Source organism: Amblyomma mixtum, chromosome 2 (genome assembly GCF_055824585.1).
Source record: "Amblyomma mixtum isolate Tamu chromosome 2, ASM5582458v1, whole genome shotgun sequence".
Taxonomy (NCBI): Eukaryota; Metazoa; Arthropoda; class Arachnida; order Ixodida; family Ixodidae; genus Amblyomma; species Amblyomma mixtum.
In genome coordinates this window covers 93,153,182-93,176,517 of record NC_143013.1, presented here as the reverse complement: position 1 = coordinate 93,176,517, position 23,336 = coordinate 93,153,182, and the positions used below count along the sequence as shown (strand labels likewise).

Below are 23,336 nucleotides of genomic sequence, written 5' to 3'. Positions count from 1 at the left end.
CTCCTGCGGTTGGCAACATGTTGAAAATAAATAAATAAATACGAGTTGTTTTGCATCGCGCCCATTCTACGTTTACTGAGAGTGAGAAAATATCTTGTCGCCCCTCCAAATTTCAGCACTTGGTCGTATGCTAAAAGACCCTACAACGCGAAACTTGCGCGATACTAGAACGGGGGTCATCCTGGCAGCTATCTTCTGTGGGACACTACAATACTGCGAGTAGTCTAAGACCCAGTCCAAACAAGGAATAGCCGTTGGCAATGTTATCAATATATTTTCCTTTAATTTTTGAAGAATGTTGTGCAGCCAGGATGGTGATGGCCCAATCCTAGAATAAGTGCCATCTCAATTCACTAGCGGCTGACGTAGAAGCCGAAATCGCCACATTATACTTCTCTTAAGCGTTGTCTGGCTCATCAGGAAAGGCTGTTTCGTCAGCGTTCTTGCAGATGTCTTTGTCGTGAAGGGTAATGCCGTTGCCACAGAATTTTTCATACTGTTCGATACATTCATCTGGTATTGAGTCCTTGGATTCTTTGGTAACCCACAGAGTGCACTCTGAAAAAAAAAAGGAGATAGCTAGAACACACTCCAATCTCCATTAAATGATTTTACTTGCCTGGTAATGACACTTTGTCCATTTTCTGAAAGCTTTTTAAACGCGTGTGCATTTCTACCGTGGAACAGATGCGCGTTGGGATTGGGCTTTTGCAGCTGATCTGCAAAACGTTCAGAAAGTACTACTGTGTGTCTCCTAACTTTCGGCGCTTTTAAATCTTCTTAAGCTGTCCGGCATGCAGTCGACGCTGTGACTTTTTCATGTATGCTCTCCATTTTGTGAGTGACAAGGATTACTTGCATTTTTCAATCTCCTTTCTTGATGAAGATGCTTTTGAGGCACAAAAAGCGAATGGCCAGCTAAGTGTAAAATATTCAGTATAGCCGAAAGGTTCTCAGTGCATTAAACTCCTTGTGAAGAGTTCTAGAGCAGGTGGCCCACGGTGGGATATAAAACGATACTTCAGTGGAAATCTTCAAACTGCCGACTTGTTGACTCAAGCGCACGCGAGTAGATCACAGGGTGCGCTAGAAAAGGAAACTTTGCCCCACGCTTTTGTATGGTCTGCCTAATGGTGTTTTATTCGGACTTGCCCTCTTCGGATTAAACTGGTCGAATACAGTTTATGTTCTCTACATAGCTTCAAAGAATACGATAGTTTAGCTAGCCGAAGGATTTTTTTTTTATTGGGCAGGGTCATCTTTGTTGCTGCATAAGTGACCATCAGGCTAGGAAAAATATATTGGTTGGTTTAAGCGTGAACAAACGTGATAACATTTAGTGGTGGGCAGGAAAATTTTCAACGATAAGTAATGGGGCTTTATGTATTTGGCAAAGGAAACGCTTCACTAAAGCCTTACTTTCTGCGCATGCCAATGAAAAGGTGTTTTAGAATGAACCGACATAAGTTCACTTTACTCATAGAAGTTAAATACATCAAATTCATGTTAGAAATAGTTGTGGTCTCAAGCAATAAACTCTCATAGTCTTTGTCGCTTTGGGACGTTAAACCCCATAAACCAACCAACCAAAAAATATTTAATATGAATCAAGTTATGTTACTTACGGTCTCCGAGGAGACTCATGCTTATTACCGTGCAGGTCTTGTGGTCAAAGTAATAAGCGTGGCCGATAAAAAATTGGCCAGGTTCTGCAAGGAAAAAAAGAAATTTGTATGTGAAGTATGCGACCATGAACTCATGTATTCTCTTTCGACTCTGGCGCGTCACTTGTGAAACGATGCAACTTCGTTGTAGCAGAAGTTGGGTGGAATTCAGGCCTACAATTCTGCACCGCCCAAATTCACATCTGCTGTAACATGTTCCCCTGCAACAAAAACTTAGTCTGTTTTAAAGCTTTTTTTGAACTCGAATAATACTGAAAATATGTAACAATAGTAACAAGATTTTCCCCACCTCTGCATTATTGAAGAAAGGGAATTATGAAATATCGGAATTGATTCGCAGGGGTGAATGGTTAGCGCGAATATTCCTGATGTTGAATATTCCTGAATATTCCTTACTCCTTTACAGAGAATGCACCACTCTTTAAATTTCTTCCACCATCCTGTAAAGCACCTCAATATGTTTTAAGCGTTGGTTTCTGCCAGAGATACTGCAGCTCCGTTCCTTTAGTTTAGCACCGCGTGCGAACTGACACCATTAGAGCGCGAATCACGCCTTGTAGCTTGGTAGTAATCGTTTTATTACTCGACAAAGTTAAATGTGGTTGTACTGAAGAAGCGCTCTGTGAGCATATTAGGTGTAACAAATGTGATCGCAAAATGCCGACCCTAATAAAAGCAGCCTATAAACGACCCGTGCCAGATATTTATTTGTAAAAGCTTAAGATACTTTTCATGTATTTGGATTGTGCTATAGGAGGAACAGATTAATTCAGTTTTTGCTCAGGAAACGGAGACACAGCTGACATTGTAACTATCCTTTTCAGTCCGGCTACTTAAGCATCACAACTGAGATCAGCGTGAGACCTGCAACTAGCCATGCCCTACGCCAGCGGGGGTGCGGAAGGGGGGGGGGGGGGGGGGGAGGGAAGGATGTCGTATCCCCAAGAATTTAAATTTTCACTTGCCCATCTGACTCTGCGACACCGTTGGTGCTTGCCATCTTTTGTAATTTCGCTGCTACCCTTCCTATCATTGATTATTTTATTTCAGGATTGTATTTGAAGCCCATGTCCGATTTCTGCCCTTCAGCTTATTGTCACAAGAGCTCGCGTTTTTGCCAAACCCACTACGGCCTTTTTCGGGTCTAATAGCGCACTGGTTGTTTTAAATTACATAGAGTTAGGAGGGCCATAGCGGTGATAAACGTGCCACGCGGTCGATGGAGGCGTATGAGTGAAGCCTTCACCTTCTAAGTGGTGTTTAGCAGCGTTTGCCTTTCTCCACGTGCCAGCTTACAGCCGTCCCCCTCTCCCTCTGCCCATTTCACCTCCTTCCCCTCTTCATTTCTACTGAAGAGGAGGGAGATGACGAATGCCTAAGCGAAAACGAAAATAAAAAAATAAAACTAAGCAGAAAATAACTCGAACAACAGCAGTCCTACCGGAAAAATACAGAGCCTCCTGAGAGTTTTAAACAGCCTCATGTGTGCAAAAATGCGGCTTGGGGAAACTATTCCTGCTCGCACTGCTCGGGAAAAGTAACCTTAGTTTCACAAGTCTTATAGGGTGGACGAGTAAAAAGAAATTAAGAATAATAACGCCCAGCCCGCCCTGCTTAGAGCACAACGCGCTACACAAGTCTTACAGGTGGCTGTGTTTGAAGCAGCCGCCTGCCTGAGAAGTAGCGCGTTGCTTCACACCACAGCGAAGGTAGCGATGTGAGGACTGACGACCATCTAACAGCGTGAAACGTTTTACGTTGTCACATATAAACAGAGGTGGAACAGAATGAGAATTGGAGTGATTGGGTACAGAAAGTTAACTTTCCCAAAAACAGCATATATTGGCGAGTGGAAGATGCTATTGCATTTTCCGCGCATGGATGCATCTGATGACCACTAAAAGGTTTGTGTAACACTCATTTGGTCCGAAAGATTATTGCAACCTTTTCCGGCAGCTTTTTATCTTTTCCCCGAAGGCGACAACTGGAAAAGCATCATGTATATTATGCTTCATCTCTCTGTAGTTTTATATTCCGACGTTCACTGTATAATAAGCGAGACAGCTGAAGGATATCTCCCATTTCTGGTATATTTGATGATATGCTGAGCGCTACTTACTATGGGCCGCGTTTTTTTCAAATAGAAGCCCTGAGGTAGAAACGCCCCCCTATCCATCAAATCATTCTCGTAAACTTAAGACGCGCTGGCCTGATCTTGAGCGTACAACGGGATGCGAAAAGAAAAGGACACAAATGGGAAGTTTTATAATAATAACGCGTTGCTCACCATGGAGAAAAAAAAAGGCTAATGGCAAGCCAAAACCGGTTTTGGCCGCAAGCAAAGCCATTGAGCCAAAGCATGGGCAGATTTGTTTCAAAATTACTGGTTTAAATGCCTTCTGGCGAGTCTCATCGCCTATGTCCACTGAAATATCTTGCAGTCGGTACTTCCTGCCCAGGTTTGCAATGTTTCTCTAATCGACCGCCGCACTAGAACGTTGGTGCACAAAAATTATAGCTTGCACTTAAGTCTGCTTACGTGAGGAAATGCGAGGGCTATGTTCTGTTAGAACTACTGTATATGCTACCAAAGGTAGCACAGTTGCGCGTCTGTTTTCCCTCGCCGCTCCGAACGCCATTCGCCGAGAGGCGATCACATGATTTTCGTGACGTCGTGTGTTCTACACCCCGCGGAGAAGCTGACTTCACAGGTGCAGCGCCGAGCGAACCCTTGTCAGCTCGACGCCTCACGTGAGCCCGCGCTGTCGGCTACATTCATTTGTTTTCCGTGCACACCTGTGGCGTCAGGTTTGGTGTTCTGCAGTGGCAGTGACGGACGCAGTCATCAGCTATGACTGGGTGCAGTGCGCCAAACTGCAGCAACCGCACGGGAAACGGCAAAGCGTTTTACGCAGTGCCATGTGGAAGGTTTGGTTTATGGGGTTTAACGTCCCAAAGCGACTAAGGCTATGAGAGACGCCGTAGTGGAGGGCTCCGGAAATTCGACCACCTGGGGTTCTTTAACGTGCACTGACATCGCACAGTACACGGGCCTCTAGAATTTCTCCTCCAAAGAAATTCTAGCCGCCGCGGCCGGGATCGAACCCGCGTCTTTTGGGTCAGCAGCCGAGCACCATAACCGCTGAGCCACCGCGGCGGCCCATGTGGAAGGCCGGCGGCCGAAGTGCGTCGGCGCCTCAAGTGGCCGACTTGAAAATGAACCTCTCCTGTTTGCGGCTGTGAAAGGCTTACAGTATTGATAAATAAATAAAAATTTCTCACATGTTCCAAGATCTACCACTGCCATCCCAACGAACATTTGCCTGTTTCGACAGTGAAATCAGAATTGCATTGGTAAAAACATTTTTCATGTGTCGACATTTGTTTACCTTGAACAAATCACTAGTTTTTTTTTTCTAACTTACACGCATTATCAAATAAGGAACAGGCAACGAAAATCTTGTTTGTCTATCTCTTTAACTTAGTGTCCTTTTATGGATACTTTGAGCCTATACCTGTCCCTTGAAGCAGTATTTGTAGCATATCACTGCATTAAAATTGTACAGAATTTACAGTCTGCATGTGCAACTTTTAAGGCGAAAGCCTTTAATGTCTCATCGTTGTAAGCAGCAGTTGTCGACAGAAAATGTCACGCTTTTCAATTGGTGGAAACGGTCGTGGCGTCACAGTGCGCGAATTTCAAACGTGGCCAATTGCACTTTGGCTAGTAACAATGCAACCAATTGAAGGGATCGTACAGTGATGCTCCAAGTAAGTGGGACTGAGCTTAGTTAGTTGCTTAATTACCCAATTAGTCGAATTAGCTTTACTAGTCAGGCCATATAAATAAATAAAACCGATTAAGAAATTGGTCGAGCTCAGGAATCGAACCCCGGTCTTCGGCGTGAGAGACGAGCATGCTATCCACTCCGCCATGCCACCTCGATGGTTTGGAATGAACAAAGGCGCGTCTAGTGAATACGGTGTCTTCACTCACTCTCATCCTCTTCCATTCCCTTCCGGCGAGGTTTAGGTGTCCACCGACAAATGAGAGACAGATACATTTCCTTTCCTCAAAAACCAATTTACCGACGAGCGAGGCGTAGAACCGAATGGGGGATGGCGTTCTATGGACTCCTGGGCAGCGTTGCAAGACGCTGTCGCGTTCCACTCTTAGGGGCGAAGCTTAACATCTTAACTATACATCAGTGACCACACTTTAGGTCAAAAAAGTGGCCCCCTGAATTTTGACGGGTGTCCACCGAGATATGTGAAACAGTTACTGCGTAATTTCCTTTCCTCAAATACAATTTTCATTTTCTTCATTACGGCTCCTCTTTATCTATCTTCTTTCACTCCCACTTCCTCCCTTCCTCTACGGTGCGGTTCAGGTATCCACCGAGATGACAGAGAATTACTGCGCCATTTCCTTTCCTCAAAAAGCGTTGCGTTCAAAGGGCAAGGCATCGCGCCGAACGGGTGGTGGTGTTCCGTGGACTCCCTGGCAGCGCTACAACGCGCTGTCGCGTTCCACTCCTAAAGGCGGAGCTTAAGCGTCAATAATTAGCAGTTAATTAGCATTCAGGCATTAAATAGTAATTAACAATTAATTAGTGATTTGCCATCACTTAGTAATTAGAATGACAGAAGCCAACAGCCACAGAAACCAAGGGGCACAGGGGATTTTTTTTTTTAGTTAATTATTTTGTGGTGTTGATCAATTTAGAATATTACTGAATATGTTATCGTTTAAAGATAACTGATTAGAAAAGGAGAAGAAAAAACAACCACCTGCCGCCGGTTGGATCCGAACCCACGACCTCCGAATTACGCGTCCGGTGCTCTACCTCTGAGCTACGGCGACGGCCGTCAATTCTTCTGCTTTCGGGGGTATTTATGTTTACAAGTAACCTAACCTTGAGAGTGTTCATCAGCGCCACCCACGTTCATAAGCGGCGGACGTAGAACGTCCTGAGTTACCGCAGGTGTGACGTGGAACGTCATCGAACGGAGAGGGTGGAAGCTGCGTGAGAACCCTCTTATGCTTCCTAAGGCGTCAAGGCTGCCAGAATCGAGGCCCTCGCTAAGCAATTAAGCAAACAAGGGAAGGCGATGAGGGGCTCGTTATAAATATGACAGAAGCCAACAGCCACAGAAACCAAGGGGCACAGGGGATTTTTTTTTAAAGTTAATTATTTTGTGGTGTTGATCAATTTAGAATATTACTGAATATGTTATCGTTTAAAGATAACTGATTAGAAAAGCAGAAGAAAAAACAACCACCTGCCGCCGGTGGGATCCGAACCCACGACCTCCGAATTACGCGTCCGGTGCTCTACCTCTGAGCTACGGCGACGGCCGTCAATTCTTCTGCTTTCGGGGGTATTTATGTTTACAAGTAACCTAACCTTGAGAGTGTTCATCAGCGCCACCCACGTTCATAAGCGGCGGACGTAGAACGTCCTGAGTTACCGCAGGTGTGACGTAGAACGTCATCGAACGGAGAGGGTGGAAGCTGCGTGAGAACCCTCTTATGCTTCCTAAAGCGTCAAGGCTGCCAGAATCGAGGCCCTCGCTAAGCAATTAAGCAAACAAGGGAAGGCGATGAGGGGCTCGTTATAAATATGACAGAAGCCAACAGCCACAGAAACCAAGGGGCACAGGGGATTTTTTTTTTAAGTTAATTATTTTGTGGTGTTGATCAATTTAGAATATTACTGAATATGTTATCGTTTTAAGATAACTGATTAGAAAAGCAGAAGAAAAAACAACCACCTGCCGCCGGTGGGATCCGAACCCACGACCTCCGAATTACGCGTCCGGTGCTTTACCTCTGAGCTACGGCGACGGCCGTCAATTCTTCTGCTTTCGGGGGTATTTATGTTTACAAGTAACCTAACCTTGAGAGTGTTCATCAGCGCCACCCACGTTCATAAGCGGCGGACGTAGAACGTCCTGAGTTACCGCAGGTGTGACGTAGAACGTCATCGAACGGAGAGGGTGGAAGCTGCGTGAGAACCCTCTTACTCAATATTAGTACTCAATTATATGGGACGCCACCAGTGCCACAGAAACAGCGAAGGTGGTGCGGAAAACGCTTCCGCCTCTACCCACTTTAGACAGTCAAAGGGCCCCCTGAATTTTTTTGGCCCTTCACTGGGGCAGGCTCTGCTCACTCTGCTGCTGCTTCGAGCCTTCTGTACTGATGGTTCGAGGTGAAATATAAGGGACAATGAATGTTCAAGAAGCAAATTCCATGCAAAGTTTTGCTACATTTCGATGCCAGTCTCACCTGCATAAACATTTAATTTGCCTATGCAGCCGCTGCGTGGCTTAGTGGTTACAGCTCTCGGCTGCTGACCCGAATGACGCGGGTTCGATCCCGGCCGCGGCGGTCGAATTTCGATGGAATTCTAGAGGCCGTGTACTGTTCCCTGTCATAGCCTGAGTCGCTTTGGGCAGTTAAACCCCCCAAACCATTTGTCTGCGTATGCTATAAAGTATTGCTCTTAGTAAAAATGCCCTTAAGAACCATCTGACAAGGATTAAGTGAGAGATGTGAGGATAGGATAGGCAAAAATCGCATGTAAACAAGTGTCGCAAATCTTGATGCCGCGAATAATTTCAGCTAGAAGACAGCAAATCAGCCTATAACCTCGGCTTTAAAAAAATCCAGGAGTCGCGAAATGTTTCCGTACTGCGACCTTAGCCGAATTTACGAAGAAGGAGTACAAAAATGCAAAGCGGAACATTAAATTAGCTTTTCCGAGCAATAAGGATGAAGTAGGCAGGAAAACCTACCACAGTAATCAACTATAGTAATTTTATGTTAGGAGAAGGTAAGTGACGCCAACCAAGTAAAATACAGGAAAAACACGACGTTTCGGGACCGGCTCGGCCCCTTCTTCACGGTGTGACTACGGGCGAGCGCAGCTTGGCTTTTTAAGCCCCTGTGTGGAGGACCTGCGGGTCAATGGCCGCAGCCCATGGACGTAGGATGAGGGGAGAGTCCCCAGGGAACGATTAACATTCTCTCGTGTTTGCTGTATGTGCCACGACTCGAGTAGAAGCCTCCTGCGTGGGTTAGCTTCCGTTTCCAATACAATGGTGCTGTCGAAGTCAATTGGGTGGTCACACCCTTCACAGTGTTCGGCCACGGCGCTGCGTTGACGATTCATGTGACGGACGTCCGCTTTGTGTTGGTTCATCCTTTCCGCGAAGTTCTTCGTTTCCCCTATGTACGACGCCGGGCAGACGGAACACGGAATTTTGTACACGACGCCCTGGGCCTTTTCTCTGGGCTGCCGGTTTTTTGGGCGGGGGAGAAGGCGACCGATAGTGCTGGTCGGTTTGTGCGTTGTCAGCACCCCTTCTTTTGCGAGAATGCGACCGAGCGTCTCGCTCACGCCTCTCACGTAGGGGATGCAAACACGTTTCCGCTTCTGGCATGCGTCTGAGGAAATAATAGACCGGATTTTGTTTTGCCTTTCTTGCTTCCTGATAATGCGCCGGATGAATGAGCTTGGGTAGCCGTTCTTTTGGAGGTCAGAAATGACTCGGTTCTTCTCCTTCCTTTTATCTTCACTTGAGGAACATATGGAGTCGGCTCTCTTCAGTAATGACGTCACGACAGATGCTTTGTGCGGGATGGGATGGTTCGAATCGAAATGTAGGTACCGTCCTGTGTGGGTTGGCTTCCTGTGCACCGAGGACTGCAGGCCTTTGTCGTGCCTTGTAAGTAGGACATCCAGAAAAGGCAGGCTGCCCTGCTGTTCATGTTCAACAGTAAATTGTATGGCCGGTTCAACTGAATTTAGATGACTCTGGAGGTTTTCTATCTCTGAGGTTTTCACCACACAAAAGCAGTCGTCTACATAACGGAGGAATAACTTTGGCTTGGGATTAAAGGAGGAGAGGGCCCGGCTTTCGACGTCTTCCATGGTTAGGTTAGCCACTGTGACTGAAATTGATGCCCCCATAGCAGTTCCGGTTGTTTGCTTGAAAAATTCTCCGTTGTAGGTGAAAAAGGTACTGCGCAGACAGAGGTCGAGAAGGCGACATACCTCATCGACGTTGAGTGGAGTTCTCTCGTGCAGCGTTTGGTCGTTTTCGAGTGCGCGGCGAGCGACGGACACAGCAAGGGGAACCGGTACGCAGGTAAATAGCGACACCACGTCAAATGAGACTAGGCTTTCGTCTTCCTCCACGGTAAGGTTCGAGACAAGTTGGACGAAATGCCGCGAATTCTGTACATGCGTGGGTGTTCTGCCGGCGAGCGGCGCCAGTACCTTGTGCAGGTAGTCAGAGAGACGTCGCAGAGGAGACAGGGTGAAGTCTACAATTGGCCGAAGGGGGACGCCAGGTTTGTGAGTTTTAGGTAGCCCGTAAAAACCTGGAGCTGAGCCGTTTCTGGAGATGAGGCGGAGGTAAAGCCATTTGAAATCAGGATGCCGCTTGAACATCTCTGCCAGGGTTTTGTTGAGTGTTGCCTGAGTGTTTGAAGTCGGATCCTTGCGAACCTTCTCATACGCCCCACTGCTCAAAAGGGCTGACGCCTTCTCCTCGTAGTCGCGTCGGTCCATCACCACTGTAGAGTTGCCCTTGTCTGCCGGGAGTATGACGATGTCGGTGTCGTCCCTGAGACCGCGTAGGGCTTTTCGTTCCAGTTGAGACAGATTGCTCGGAAATTTGGGGGGTACCTTGGCGATGACACCAATCGCTTTCAGGCGGACCTCTTCCCTGACGTGCGGCTCCAGGTGCTGGACCGCATCTTCAACAGCCGCGACTAGTTTTGGGAGGGCGGGACCAGATGATATGTTGAATCCATGTCCTTTTGCGAGAACAGAGGATTCGGGCGGTGTTAAGCGACGGGAGGAGAGGTTCTTTACAAAGCCAGAGTTATGGGGGTCAGGCTGTTTCTTCTGCCGCTGCTGTAGGGCAAACAACTTCTTGTTTTGACACTCACGATGTTTGTTGGCTGCAGTGGAGGCCGCTTCCATGGCAAAGGCGTCCACCCGCGGGAAGAGCTCAGGCATCCTGTGTTCTAGTTGGCGGCGCGCGAAGAACCGGTCCAGCTCCTTTTTGCGGAGAACGGAATGGCACTCGTGTATCCGCGCACTTAATAACTGTTGCTCCGTTTTGGACACCAGCCGTAGGCCTTCTGCGGTGGTTACAGGGCGCTTTAGGCGAAGGCTCACGGGTATCACATCCTTTTCCTTGCAGGTCTTGTTGAAGTTTAGATGTGTCCGGAAGACAGCAATACTCTTGGTGATGTTGACGTATCGCTTCACTAGCTGCATGGTCTCGATGCCGAAGTCTTGGCGTATAGACTCAAAAGAAAACATTCGACAGAAGTCTGTCTGGTTGGGAAATTTAATGTTAGGAGAAGGTAAGTGACGCCAACCAAGTAAAATACAGGAAAAACACGACGTTTCGGGACCGGCTCGGCCCCTTCTTCACGGTGTGACTACGGGCGAGCGCAGCTTGGCTTTTTAAGCCCCTGTGTGGAGGACCTGCGGGTCAATGGCCGCAGCCCATGGACGTAGGATGAGGGGAGAGTCCCCAGGGAACGATTAACATTCTCTCGTGTTAACATTCTTTTTAAGCCCCGTCCACACAGGGGCTTAAAAAGCCAAGCTGCGCTCGCCCGTAGTCACACCGTGAAGAAGGGGCCGAGCCGGTCCCGAAACGTCGTGTTTTTCCTGTATTTTACTTGGTTGGCGTCACTTACCTTCTCCTAACATTAAATTTCCCAACCAGACAGACTTCTGTCGAATGTTTTCTTTTGAACTATAGTAATTTAATAACTAAGGTGAAACGATAGTGCTTTTTGATAAAAATTAGGAAAGTTAAATGATATCTACATGTAAGAGTACTTTCAAGGTCCTTTAAAGATCCGGCCTATCACTGCATTTAGCAACGGGGTACATTTTGTGAAATGTGTTGGGCAAGCAATTGAGTGTTAATTTTTTCGTTATGTCAGACTCGCCTCGTTCAATGCATTGGCGTTGCTTTACTCTGCTTGCCTACAACAAGCTGCACAATTATTTTAATGTGGTTCTAGAGAGATGCGTTTTCGTATTTTCCGCGCATAACTCGTACAGAACACGCGGCGGTGCTTGTTGTGAAAAAGTAATTCATCGCTATACTCTTTTCCTTCTGAAGACGTGCACGCAGGAAGACAGGATGGGACAGGCGCTGTCTCATCTGGAACGGAACTGCTTGTTCTTCTGAAATTGCTGGTTCCAGAAAGAAAAAAAAAATTCGCAGGCCATTTCCAGTCTTTTTTCGTCAGTTTGTCATGATTACGATTTGCTGTTAACCTTTGGCGATTTTTTTTTCTATGCTGTATGCACACCCTCGGCAAATCACAGATTCGTTTTCAGCGTTACGTTTAGAAACTTGCCATCAAGTCAATCTATTTAAAGGAGAAAGAAAAAAAGCCCAAGCGCCCTACACAGCGAGCTACGCAGCCCCTGTACGTACGAGAAGTGGCTTTCCCGCACAGCTTGGAACATGATGGCGGACCTTCGCGCAACTCTGCTCCCTGCGGGAGCACATACAGGAACTCTATGTTCTGTACGCCGTCTGCGCCATCTGCTGGGCCAACAGCGTACATTGCGAGGGGTTTTTCAGCGTGTGGCGCATGATGGCGCTACGACTGCGCGCCAAGCGCGGAGGAAATTTACCGGAAATAGAAGAAATTTGTTACTCGCATGATTGCGACATCTGTAATAAACATACTCATAGTTACTCACGTAGGCTTCAGTTCATATCTCGAAGATACGTTTTTAAGAACTGAGGGTTCACTAGAGGCGCCTTTATTCAGCTTCAACCGTCGAAGTGTCGTGGCGGAGTATTCACAAAGCACACAGCTCGTGACTTTACTACACTAGCTTTTAGCCTGACAGAGAACAACTCAGCTAAAAGGGAGGCAACTATAGTCACCGCATCAACAGCAGAATCCAGTAACAGCGGAAACCAGTCCGGTAGAAAGCCTCTTTCATCATAAATGTTCCTGACTTGGAGTATGATTCGACTGAAACGGCTTCTGGCTGAAACAAGAGGTTCAGCGCTGCGGTCCAGCAAGCGCGTTTTCCTAACGCTATGAAGTCCAATGACCAAAAACATGTCATATGGTTCGTAATCACGTTGAACAGCTGGAAGGTAACGAACATCATAGGAATTTAAACCAAACTGTTTGTTTACCGTCCTCTGCAACACATCCCAGACCAAGTTCGCATCCTTGCAGTTAATAATCTGGATATATCATTATTCGGTACATACATAACCTCGTGCAGTAAATACCATGTTGAAGTGGCATCATCCCCACCTCACTCGCCGGTGCCTGGTTTCGATTCTCTTCAAGACCCCAATTTCTTTTCTTGTTACTTTAATTGTCATACAGCTGTGGAGACTTCTGCAGACAGCTTCTGTCTGCAACTTCCCTCCACGCCATTTATGAACCAAGAAAGGCTTTCGCTTTAATAGAGAGTTTTAGAATTGGGGACCCAAGACTCTGGGCCCCCCCGCCGCGTTGCGTTGTTGCCCTTGGGTTTAGAGGAGCAGCAGAGTATGAGAATTGGGTCAAACGCAGACAGCGTTGGGCCGAGCGCTGGTTACGCCACAGTGGGGAAAATAAAAAGGTGCTTGAAAGCAACAAAAAAAAACTTTTCATGCAAGTGAACAGAATGTATTTTTGAGCAAGGAGAGCGAGCAATAAAATCTCATAAACGTAATCGTTCTCTTAGTACAACGAATTAAGAAACGATTTTAAGTCAAGCAAAGCCAATCGCAGCCAAGTGCTCTTAAATTGTAGTAGAACTTTTTGTCGGGTTAGTTGGTACATTGTCTTGAAAGAATGTCGTACGCCAAAAAAGGACGAAACAGGAAGGAAAAAACACAGAACAGGAAAGAGGCGCAACTTCCAACTTTAATAACAGGAAAGGAAGCCAGGCGCTCTTTTATAGCCGCTGAGCTGCATGAGGGTGCGTGAACTAAAAAACAAATGCGGTGGTGGACGAGTGATAACAACACTCGTTTTTTTTTTTCGCGATTTACTTTAAAACTGCGAGTTCACCTGTGTAAAATGACAAAAATCAGTCGAAGGACAGGAAGTTTGCTCTGCGATCATCTGCTGTACGGTGATTTCGCGATTTCTCGTCACTCGCGAGGGTGACCCAAGACGGCCTTGGGGACCCACGCTAGGTTTTGATTTTTGGGTCCTGGGTTAACTCGAACGAAAGAACCCAAGACTGGCTTGGGTGCGGCGCATGCGCACTTGCGACCGGCAATTATCTTGGGGCCCCAAGCCGCTTGGGCCCCCAATTCTAAGACTGTAATATTCGCTGCCCCAGTGCTTAATTCGTGATGTGTTGTGCGCCAGTCGGAAAATATGGCGTAAGAAATGTGCGGAATAGATAATATGGCAAAATGTACTTACTTATGCTCGTAGTAACATTGACGGCGTCAGGTGTGTCCGCAGCAAAGTGGTAAACTGGAAAGTGAACTCTGCAAGAGAAAAGATATCATGAACAATGTTTACTAGTTTACCCAGTTACCACGTAGTTTAAGTCAAGCGTGGTTTTAACAAGTTATGTCGGTTATATTGTAACGAGGACAGGACTGGCACAGGTCACAGTTTCAGCGAAGTTCAGCGCACAGCCGAGAACTCACAAGATGGCAGTTAAAAAGTGTCCCCTCTACGGCTGCGCCATTTGAAATCCTCTGTTAAGATCTCGTAGAGGGGAATTGCTGTTGAAGATGATACTTGTAGGATTCCTGACGTCTTGCAGATTCTTTTTGCTCAATCACATTGCAAGAGGACACTTCAGGAGAGGTTAACTTTTTATAACAATTAAAAGCACAAAGGAAGATACAAGCAAGGAGAAAAGATATTTACACTTGACTGGCTCGTACTTCTACGTGACGAAACCAGCCCTCGGTCCTGCCGAAGCAGCGGGTTTTAAATCCTATGTCCCCGCCCTCGGTGGGAGAATAACCAATCAGGTACTGTACAAACATCCACCCAATAACTTATTGGGGAAAGGAAAATACAACCAATGAATGATTGGGGAAAGAAGGTAGCCCCTCGCGACACCCTACACATATCGTATGTACACTTTCCACCATCACGATTTTGCTTTCCTGCTGCGAGCTTCGCGCACACTCTCACTTTCCCATGATGCAGATTACTTCAACGTCCGGTTGACCCAAGTTCCAGGAAAGCCACTTCAACCCATCTGTTTCTCATCGTCGCTCCTCATGCCTGCAGCTAGCATGACAATATGTCAAAGCACGCCGCTGCAGACATGGCACAAAAGGCCACGCACTGTGACGCGGGTCAGCCTCGCCGTACACACGTGCACACAGGATGCCACCTAACGACTCCGTCCATGAGGGGATTTGATGTCTCCCGTAATCCCCCGCCGTTCGGCGTCCCCCGTCTCCCGCTGGGTTGCTGACCCCTTTCTGTGCGGTTGTGCGGAGGGCCCAAGGAAAGGACGTAATGGGCATTCCACTCACGCGACCGGATGCGGCAAACAAAATACAGCACCGCGAACTTCACTATGGATGTCCGAACGAAACACACACTTCGTCTTTGTCCACCCATACACGCACACTTCGCCTTCATCGTCGGCGCGCTCCCATGAGCACGCGCCATTATGCTGCGCACTTTTCATAACCATACTTCGAAAGGGAGAGCTGGCGTGTTCTTCTCAGGTTCAACACATTTTGAACTCTGTTGTAACACTGCATCGCCCATAAAGAAACAGGTAGCTGTTATTTTTGACGAAGGTTGATATCCAGTAATTTACATAGTAATTATTTCAGATTTGCCGACAGAGCCTCAAATTACAATGCATGAAACGTTTAAAAACTCTGTATTATTGGTAGCTGAGGAAGATAAATGTTGAATCTACCCGCATTGAAGAACACTGCATGATGGTCTTTGCTGCCAAATATAGTCAGTCCTTGGAGGAAGACTTCGGAATTCATATGCAAGGTCTGATTTATTTTTGTTCGCGGTTGTGCTGTCTCACCAGAGGAGCATGTGCCAGTTGACGCATGGCATCTAAAAAATGTTTGCAACTCTTCTAAAGTATCAGAGGCTACAAATCAAAAACAAGGGGCAGCATAAAATTGATTTAATTGTACTTCTGACAACCGTTCATTCTAGCCTTTAACATTTCTAGCCTTTCAACAGTAAAAGAGGCAGTAGCAGAGGTATACGGAACCATTTCTACGATCTCGGGCTCCAAAAACTTCAATGAGATCGAAAAGCACACATGAGCCATTTGCATTTCGCTGAGATCGAAACGCGACGTCCGCTGCTGGGATAAAACCCTCGTCCTCGGCCACAGCAGTCGATGGTGGTATTTTAAGGAGTGTCTCAGAATAGTGAGATAAATCCGCACTTTTCCTAAGTTGGTCGGAATTTTTACCGCCTAGAGTTCTTTACCGCGCACTCTACCCACAAAGCACCCGCGCATGCGTAGTATTTCGCCTCCAGCGAAGCGCAGATGCCAGGGGTGCCGTTTTATCCGGGGTCGTTATGGTCTGCAGGCGAACGCTGCGGAGGACAGAGGGCGGAATCTGATCCCGCGTCTTTGTGATCGATACCTAATGGTCACAGAGGATGGAGGCACGACGATACGGAAATTGGGCTTCAGATGCATAACGCCTAACTGACCAGGAACAATCGCAGAAACCTGCATATGCTTGAGGAGACCTTTGGATTGTCCAACTTTGCGACAAACTATAGTTCTTATTCGCGTACTGGTTTGGTTTATGGTTTATGGGGGTTTAACGTCCCAAAGCGACTAAGGCTATGAGAGACGCCGTAGTGGAGGGCTCCGGAAATTTCGACCACCTGGGGTTCTTTAACGTGCACTGACATCGCACAGTACACGGGCCTCTAGAATTTCTCCTCCAAAGAAATTCTAGCCGCCGCGGCCGGAATCGAACCCGCGTCTTTTGGGTCAGCAGCCGAGCACCATAACCGCTGAGCCACCGCGGCGGCGTCTTATTCGCGTACTAAGCGCGGTGATCTATTCCTCATAATGATGGAGTATACATTCTGGCGTTGGTGTTGCATGTACAGCATACAAAATAGGGCACAGCGCCTCGGCTATCACCGCTGCTTCTCTGTAGGTACTCCAAGAATGACATACTTATTTCACAGCATCGTACCGGACTTTGTTAACTGTTACGGTCGTACTACAAAACTATGTGATTTTTAGATAGTTCCACTCGTAGAAACATTTTTGTACTTTCATCTTGCTGTAAATGTTCAGAAAAAAAAGGCGGTGCATCGCAAAGCAGCTACTATTTCGCCATTTTCAGCGGAAATCTCTATGATAAAAAAAAAATCTGACAGTTCTCAATTGTAATGTTGAACGGTCCAGTCTGAAATAAAGCAACGCACATAATTTTCTACCCTTCTGAAGACATATAGCGTGTTGCGCAAATAAACGCGCGCGGTAGAATGCTTCTCCCAGCTAAACGGGCGCATTGTTCGAGCTTAAATTTCGCAGAGAAGTGGCATTTGGTAGGCAGAATTGTTTTATACCACGTTTTCTTGGGGTACTTACCTGATTCGAACAGAATAAGTCGGATAGTCACATCGTCTGCGGCGACGACGAAGGAAATCAAGCTGTTCTGTCGGCGATCGCACCGGTGGCGCCATCTCGTTTGTTGGACGTGAAGATTGAGCAATGGAGCGAGGTTTGGGAGGTTTGAAGACGCTCTTTCAACTGATCTTTTAATGGTCACAGAAAACTTAACTTGCTGAAAACTTAGTTTCGCCAAGCTAAGTTTTCTGTGACCATTAAAAAACCAGATGAAAGGGCGTCTTCAAACCTCCCGAGTACCCCTCCTTTGCCGAATCTTCACCACCAACCCGCGAGATAGCGCCACCGGTGCGATCGCTGACAGAGCGGCTTAATTTCCTTAGTCGTCGCTGCAGACGATGTGACTATCCGACTTATTCTGTTCGAATCAGGTAAGTACCCCAAGCAAACGTGGTATAAAACAATTCTGCCGACACAATGCCACTTCTCTGCGAAATTTCAGCTCGAACAATGTGCCCGTTTAGCTGGGAGAAGCATTCTACCGCGCGCGTTTATTTGCGCAACTATTCTAATAACAGGATGCAAAGTTCCTTCTACGTCCTACGGAATCTATTCTACATGCTGTTGCTGTCAGTTGTTGAAATTTAATTGTCAATACTGGCACAGATACCAACTTGCCTGCAAGCTAGGTATCCACATCCCTTGTACAAATGAGGATTATATTCGTCGTGGCTGCCGTACGCAAAAGCGCTACCTTCGTTGCAAGCATGACGTACTGTACATCCGCCCACAGACTTAACACGAGTGACGGAATGTGTGGCCTGGACTGCCGTCAGCGACATGAAGCGATAGTCATAGGGTGGGAGATAATGCTCCCGGAATGTCTGCAGTGTCTGACGATAGGAGGTGCTAACCTCGGTAGCTTAGCGGGAAATTCCTGGTTGCCGCGATAAGAAAACTGGAAAAAGCGTTGCCGGGGCCGTGGAGGCCGAATCGGCGAGCAAAAAGCGTATAAACGCCCCCATGACGAGCGCGCTGTGACGAGCGCGGCAATCAGGCACAAGCGGAAAAGCAGTAAAAGCGAGCTGCTCACCAGCTGTCGTCAACCACCGCAAATATACCGAGAGCATTGTCTCGCACCAATGACTATCGCTTCGTGGCGCTGACGGCCGTCCAGGCCACGCTTTCCGTCATTGGTGTTAAGTCTGTGGGCGTCTGTTCTAGGTACTGTTGGGGACAGAAGTGCCCCGGACGAGCTAGCTGGCAAAAAAATCGCCTCTCGACGCGATGTTTCTTTTTTTTTTTTCGTGCCAATTCCCGCAAGAGGGTCGCTCATCCGATGATTTCCGCGAAACGATGTTCCAATCCTTCCGTTTGTTATGCAAAGCAATGATCCGGCATCCCGCAGAAGCGATCTGCTGATGTAACTAAAAAAGATATGCAGCTTGCTGGCGAAGTAACGGCATGCGCCGGTAACAGCACCGCCTCGTTGGCTTTTTTTTTTCATCATGTGTACAAGGGAGGCAGAGGTATTGCTACCAGAGGAGCAGCCCCTAACGCTCGAAATGAACGCGTCATTCTTGAACCGCTTGGTAACGCTGGTGGCCCAGCGATGCATTCTGGCTAGCGGCGGCGCTTACTGGCAACTTCTGTTCCCGGTAATTAACCACAATGTTGCCTTTAGGACCACTCCAATGAAGCCTTCAGTTTTGTTAGCAAAACAAAACTACAAGTTTTCTGATGCAAGATTTCATCCTTTGGTGTCCCCCTCCCAGCGACTCTACATGTCGGTATGTTGGATGCTTTTTCTTTAAAGAAAGTAACCACCTCTGGCTTTGCCATATATCTAATAATAAAAAAATTCGTCAACCAGGGAATTGCTTTGGAAGTAAACGTCACCTTGTTGGTCATAGCGATTTTGCCTCTCGGCCTCAGGAATCTGGTAGGTACATGCCTGACCCAATCATTGCTAATGCGTAACAATTTGTGGCATTTGCACGCTGTTAAGTAACATCAAGATAACTTTCAGCGCTCAAGTACTGCTAGTGTGCAGAGTTAATTCCTAATGCTCTCAACTGAATAACTGAGCAGGCTAAGATTGCTTTCTAAAGGGTGCGCATGGCCCGTATAATAGCTGCACGCTCCCAGCAACCGCTGGTAGCGAAGCGACTTGCGCTATGTACGATTAGCGAGAGTATAAATTGGGAGCATATTTGCATATAGCTACAAAGAGTGCTCAGGGGTAGCGTACTCCAGCTTCTAGACTTCTTTTTCAGTCAAGCATGCAGCTGTTTTTCTAGTAGACAGGCAAGCAATGCGTAGTGTTTAGTTCTTGTTTTTTTTTAAACAAAGAACATAAGCGTCCCAATGTGAAGCTTAAGGCAATTCCTCGCTAGAAGCATAAGAGGTCAATGCATTGCTTCACCTTTCGCCGTTGCTGCCGGCCCCATTATAAATGTAAGTGGCACTCCATTTTTCTGGGTCGTACTGTGTCCTTCTGGCCGTCAGGCAGTCGAGGATGTTGTCCTTGTCAACATCCATTATGGCAATGGCGTCCTTGAAAAATGCCACGAGCTGCACGGGAAATCACCACGTATTGGTGCGAGCTTCCAACACGCACCTCTAGTCCCAGAAACACACCTAAGAAGATTTTTATTATTGACAAGATTTCGTGCATTGCACCCACAGGGAATCTGCAACTTTTTCTGGATATCTTTATTTGCAATGTTTGAAGATATAATTCTCTCTATAGAGACAATTCAAAATAATTATTTAAGGCTTTCAACAATAAAAATGTCACCAATTTTTTTTTGTAATCATGAGTTTGGCGCTATAGATACTAGTAATATAAACTTTCTTCTTACGGGTAGTGAACCTAGGCAAAAAGAAAAGGCTTTCGTGGAGGGCCGACATTTTTTTTTGTTCAAGATAAATAGAGTTTAATTTGAAAACGATGTAGTAATATATTGGAAATATTTTCTGATAACGATTTACTTCCATGCTTCCCTGCACGGGAAATTTTTTTAAGGTTTGAAAAGTGTTGTTTTTAAAATACTAGGTTGTATGGCGGTGCTGTGCGTGCATGTACACTTTACATCGAGATGGACTCAATGTACCTCACTGAGCTTGATAACTGAATGACAGTGTGCACAGTAATTTTTTTATATTAATGCTATTATTATACAGCGATATCGCAGGCCGTCAAAACTGACGACGAGCCCAGGTTTCACTATTCTTTACTGAAATGTGGTTCTAGTTATTCAACTTCATAAACACACGTTATAAAGATCAACGAGTCCACTCTAGTGCATTACACGTTTATAAAATTGTCACTGCAGTTGCAATTCATCGCAATAAAAGGCCGTTTGTGCATTTAATGACGCAGCAACAGTTAATTTGACTTTCCCTGATGATACTATGCACAATGATACAAGTTTATAAGTACGCAACTTGCAAAAGCAAACTTAACGTTCTCTGAAATACGTGTTTTGACGTTCGGTATTTGTAAGTGCATAGGAGAGAGAAAAATGAAAAATCAGCGATCAATATAACTGACCACTGGCCGATGTTTGCCAATTTGTAGTTGCCCGTTTAAATAATAAAACTTCGATTACATGATTTTAATTATTTTTTGCCTAATTGAAGATGTCAGTCGCGTGCCTATTCTCCGTCTTACTGCCCAATCCATCTGCAGAGGCCGCACCGACGTAGCTTGCCGAGTTGTTGAAGTAAAAATTTGTTTACGTTAAAAAGTCGTCCTGTATACTTTTATAAAGAGAGAAGAAAGCATAAATCGAAGAATAGGTATTCGAAGACGACAACGGAAAATTTCAGATACTGAGTGCGGCTATTCTGGAAGTTCAAAAATGATAGGTTGAGCAAAAGGAGGTCGTTTTGATTAGTGTGAAATTTCTTTGTGTTGCACGGTAGCTTCGAAGCCCTCACTAAGCATTGAGATGCGTAAGGTATGTTGATATGACAATAACTCATAGGAATTTTATTACCTATGAGTTATTTTAACACCTGCAGGTATTTTAATACCTTCAGCCGACATGGCTGCAGGTTTAACGCCTTGAGAAACTAGATATTACAACTAGACTCCACTGGTGCATGATAGCTATTAGTTTTCTCCCTGGAACAAAGCAATATTGAAGAGTGGGGCTGACACAGGGTATACGAGCAGGCGCCTACTTTAGAATAGAGATGCACGCGCGGTTTAGCCGATGTTTCTAACCAAAAGAAGTTCCTCGTCGCTCGAGGAGTACTATGTTTTGTGCATGCGTTAGCAAAGGCGTTTCACTTAATCTAAGTGCGCATCTTTGCACGGGTTTCACAAATGTATATCTGTACGAGAGCCGAAACATAATTTTTTTATTGTTTTCCCTTTTGATCGACGTTCATTTTTACGTGTTCATGTGACTGTCCCCGAGCAGATGAGATTTTGTCCAGCTCTCGACATCACGCTCAAGAGATTATTTGGAGGGTATAAAAGTACATTCAAAGAGGGTCGAGAGGTATGTTCGTTAATAACTAGAGCTTTGTACCCCATACCACTATGTAATCATGGGCTATCTTTACAATCAACTGCAAGTTCCCGTCTTGAAAAGCTGGAAAGAAAATTACTCACATCTCCAAAGTTCGGAACTTCATTCTGTGGCTCGTCCGGTCCGCTATCTGCACTTTCAGCTATCAGGAGAGAAAAATGCATGGCAATAGCCACACCAAGAAAGACGAGAGCACGCATCCTCAGTAATTTAGAATTACACCACGGTAAGCATCCTCTTTGCGCGGTCTTTTATACCGTGGACAGTTATGCCAGCCGCCAGTAGACACACAGGATGTCTTATTCTTTTTATTGCACACACTGTCTGCATTGCCTGCAAATGCAATTAGCGGTGGAACGCTAGCCAGTTGTTACTATAGAAAAAAGACATACATAAGGGCAAAACTACTGTCAAAGGAGAAATCGATGTCTAGTATTCGCAGTACATTTCAAGTTCTTGTCATTCAGTAATCTAGAATTGAAAAAGAAAGAAAAATAAAGTGACGTTGAAATGTGAAACCATCACTCTGCGTCCAACGCCGAACATATGTTTCTCCTTGCCGCAGGACACTGAAAACAAGTCGATAAAATGCAAGTAAAGAGGTTGTTCCAGATGAAAGAGAAATATGTTCGACTAGCCCTGTCACAACAGTGCTAGTCACAGCAGTGCTAGCACTACACATGAACGTCTACTAAGTTCCTAAAACTCGTCTCTCACGGAGTTCTAACAGGTGGTTGAAGTCGCGAGGGCTGAAAGTGTAATTTTCGATAAGGTCCAAGAAGGACCAATAGAGTTTGTTGCAGTCATGTCTGTTCCTATTAAAAAGTCTTCTAAAATGAGAGTCATACGAAGGCCGTGCGTGCGAGATTACGGTATGCATGTTTTAGTTATCATAAGAAAAGACGTGGCATTTAAAGAAACTTGCAATATGAGGACGTTTGCGGCGCCAGAAAAGCAGGGCAGGAATAAGAAAATACCTAACATGCATTTTAACGCGTGAGTAGGCAAAAAATGTTAAATAAACTTCTACTAGTGCTGTGCAGAACATCAGCTGGATACCACAACCGCTATATCATCGCTGGAAAGTTGATTTTCTGCATTATTTTTCTGTCACGTCTCACTGAGCTTTTCTGCCAGTATGGTTCTTTTTGTCAGAAGTATAAATTCAGTCTGCAGCTAAAATATTATCTCTGAAACTATACTGAAGTTTCTTGCTGGCTCTCGAGAGGAATCTTCTTTGGAACTCCTTGCAATACCATAAATTTTTCAGCACCTGTTATCTGCCTGGGAAATATTTTCATTTATTTTTTCCTTAAGGGCTTGAGGGCATTACATCAGGGGGAGGCGAATTAACATGATTTACAAAATCTTGAACGTGGAAAAATGTGAAGAGCAAAATACAAAATACAACGAAGGCAAGCAAAAACAAAAGCAAAAAAAATTACAGTAAAAATGCAGACATACATCTAAGTCAAATAACAACAAACAAGCAAGCGCAAGAGAAACAAAATTACACTGAGGCGCAGAAATGCAAC

At 45.8% G+C, this 23,336-nt stretch overlaps 1 protein-coding gene across 1 annotated transcript; it reads right to left on the bottom strand.

Annotated features, from left to right (window-relative positions):
* Positions 1-397: 397 nt before the first annotated feature.
* Positions 398-22,001, bottom strand: LOC149360190 (uncharacterized). The gene is made up of 5 exons (XM_089567800.1): positions 21,885-22,001; positions 19,683-19,831; positions 14,128-14,195; positions 1,626-1,709; positions 398-558 (listed from the first exon to the last, which is right to left on the bottom strand). Exons 1-5 carry the CDS (start codon positions 21,999-22,001, stop codon positions 398-400), a joined length of 579 nt encoding a protein of 192 aa, XP_089423926.1.
* Between the last annotated feature and the right edge of the window lie 1,335 nt (positions 22,002-23,336).

What these genes read in the sequence shown, in the direction of transcription:
- LOC149360190 (XM_089567800.1), bottom strand. Translation starts at nt 22,001, where the DNA reads ATGCGTGCTCTCGTCTTTCTTGGTGTGGCTATTGCCATGCATTTTTCT. An exon ending in GCCGGCAGCAACGGCGAAAG is followed by an intron (nt 14,196 to 19,682) that starts GTGAAGCAATGC and finishes TTTCTCTTGCAG; the next exon opens with AGTTCACTTTCCAGTTTACC. An exon ending in CATGAGTCTCCTCGGAGACC is followed by an intron (nt 559 to 1,625) that starts GTAAGTAACATA and finishes TTTTTTTTTCAG; the next exon opens with AGTGCACTCTGTGGGTTACC.